Raw genomic sequence first — 1,573 nt, forward strand, 5'->3', positions numbered from 1 at the left:
CAGAAGCCTGTTCCAGCAGCCGCAGCCGCAGCCTCTGCTCCCCCTGCAGCACCCGCACCACCCTGCCCCGCCCCCAGGCGTGCACGTGCCCCCGCAGCTGGAGACCCCCAGGGTGCTGCTGACCCCCCCTCCTGGGCCTCCACCGCAGCCCAAGAACATCCACATCAACCCGCACTTCAAAGGGACCGTGGTGGCTCCTGTTCAAGGTACGCTGTCTGTCCTGTGTTGTGAAGGGGTGCTGGCGGTCACGGTGCCCTGGCCTGCGTCCGTCACTGGCCGATGCTTTGCATGTCCAGCTTTGTAGAGTTTCTTTTCCTGGCTCCTTCCCCTCTCCCCCAGGCACACGTTAGCTTCGTGGGCCAAGTTCATTTCTCTGCAAATGTTTCTCTCATTGAGTGGGAGGTACTGAGAAATCATTCTAAACTTAAAGACCACATAGAGGCGGTTGCTGAGGTAGCTGAGCCGCCGCACTCACAGATGTCAGGTGCACGGGCCTGTGGGAGCGGCTCTCCTCCTTAGTTTCCACTCACTGCCCTATAAACTCCAGTGTTGGCTGGTGGTGGGAAAGGGCAGATTCGTTTTCTAATTTTATTAATCGTAACCTAGCAATTGCGACATTATTACAGAAACGAGTTAAGCTGGAGCTGGGAACTGATTTCCAGTGGTCCGTATGAGCATGTCTGCGTGTGTTTGTGAGTGTGCATTCATTATTAAGGTCGTATCCCTCCGGCGTTGGAGTTCTCTTGGTGAGCAGAGCAGAGCTTTCCGCAGTCGCGGCCTTGCGTAGCGGGGGACGGTCGCCAAGCGGGGAACAGAATAGGGCGGGGCTCTGTGGCATTAGGCGTGCGTGCACTGAGAAGCCATGAGCAGGAAGCAGGGGTAGCTATGTTTGAGACAGGGCGAGTGGCAGGGAGTCAGGGACTGGCTGTGCCAGGTGTGCCCGCAGGGCCAAAGGGCTGACCCAGGCTGAGACCGCACCATGTGTGTGAGCGAGCAGACAGAACGGCAGGACTCTTGTGCTCAGTGGACAGGAAGTGCTGAGACAGGGCTGTGTTGGCCTCCAAGCTCTCACACCATTGACTTTCCCTCAGGGCACAGCGGGCAGTGATTAGAGGGGTTTGAGCCAGGGAAGGACACTGTCTGCTCTGTGTTTCAGAATGACCATCTTGCTGCCATAGGGGAGCGGGAGCGAGTGGCGAGGGAGCAAGCCAGGTCTCACTGGGAGGTGGCCACAGGTAGCAGACAGGAGTGGTGTGGAGCGGTGTGGGAGCAGGGATGTTGAAGAGCAGTCAGAGGCCGGAGCTTCCAGGAGATGGAGCAGGAAGCCTTGCCAGAGGGTTGGCCAGTGAGAGAGTGAGGAGGGATGGATCTGGGTATCCAGGAGTGTGGCGCTGCCCTGGCCTGAGGTGGGGGTGGCTGGAAGGCAGGTCTGTTTGGGGTGTGTCTGACAGAGAGATAGATGTGCAGAGGCAGTGGCATGGGGGTTTAGCCCGGGGGCTGTTGGCACAGTGAAGCGATAGAGCCCTACGGGAGGTGTCCGTGGGACGGGATGCCAGGCACTGGCACTGGGCCC

The 1,573-nt window shown here is 59.1% G+C and overlaps 1 protein-coding gene across 1 annotated transcript in view; it reads left to right on the forward strand.

Annotated features, from left to right (window-relative positions):
- RBM33 (RNA binding motif protein 33) overlaps window positions 1–1,573 on the forward strand; it is a gene marked incomplete at its 5' end in the record, with an annotated part of 106,573 nt that overhangs the window by 42,652 nt on the left and 62,348 nt on the right. Inside the window, one exon of the mRNA XM_014586032.1 lies at window positions 1–206. This exon is cut by the window's left edge and continues 8 nt beyond it. Within this exon, the coding sequence (XP_014441518.1) occupies window positions 1–206 (206 nt within the window). The remainder of the gene's footprint in view (window positions 207–1,573) is intronic.

The sequence above is a fragment of the Tupaia chinensis genome, unplaced genomic scaffold (assembly GCF_000334495.1).
Source record: "Tupaia chinensis unplaced genomic scaffold, TupChi_1.0 Scaffold000110_1, whole genome shotgun sequence".
Lineage (NCBI taxonomy): Eukaryota > Metazoa > Chordata > Mammalia > Scandentia > Tupaiidae > Tupaia > Tupaia belangeri.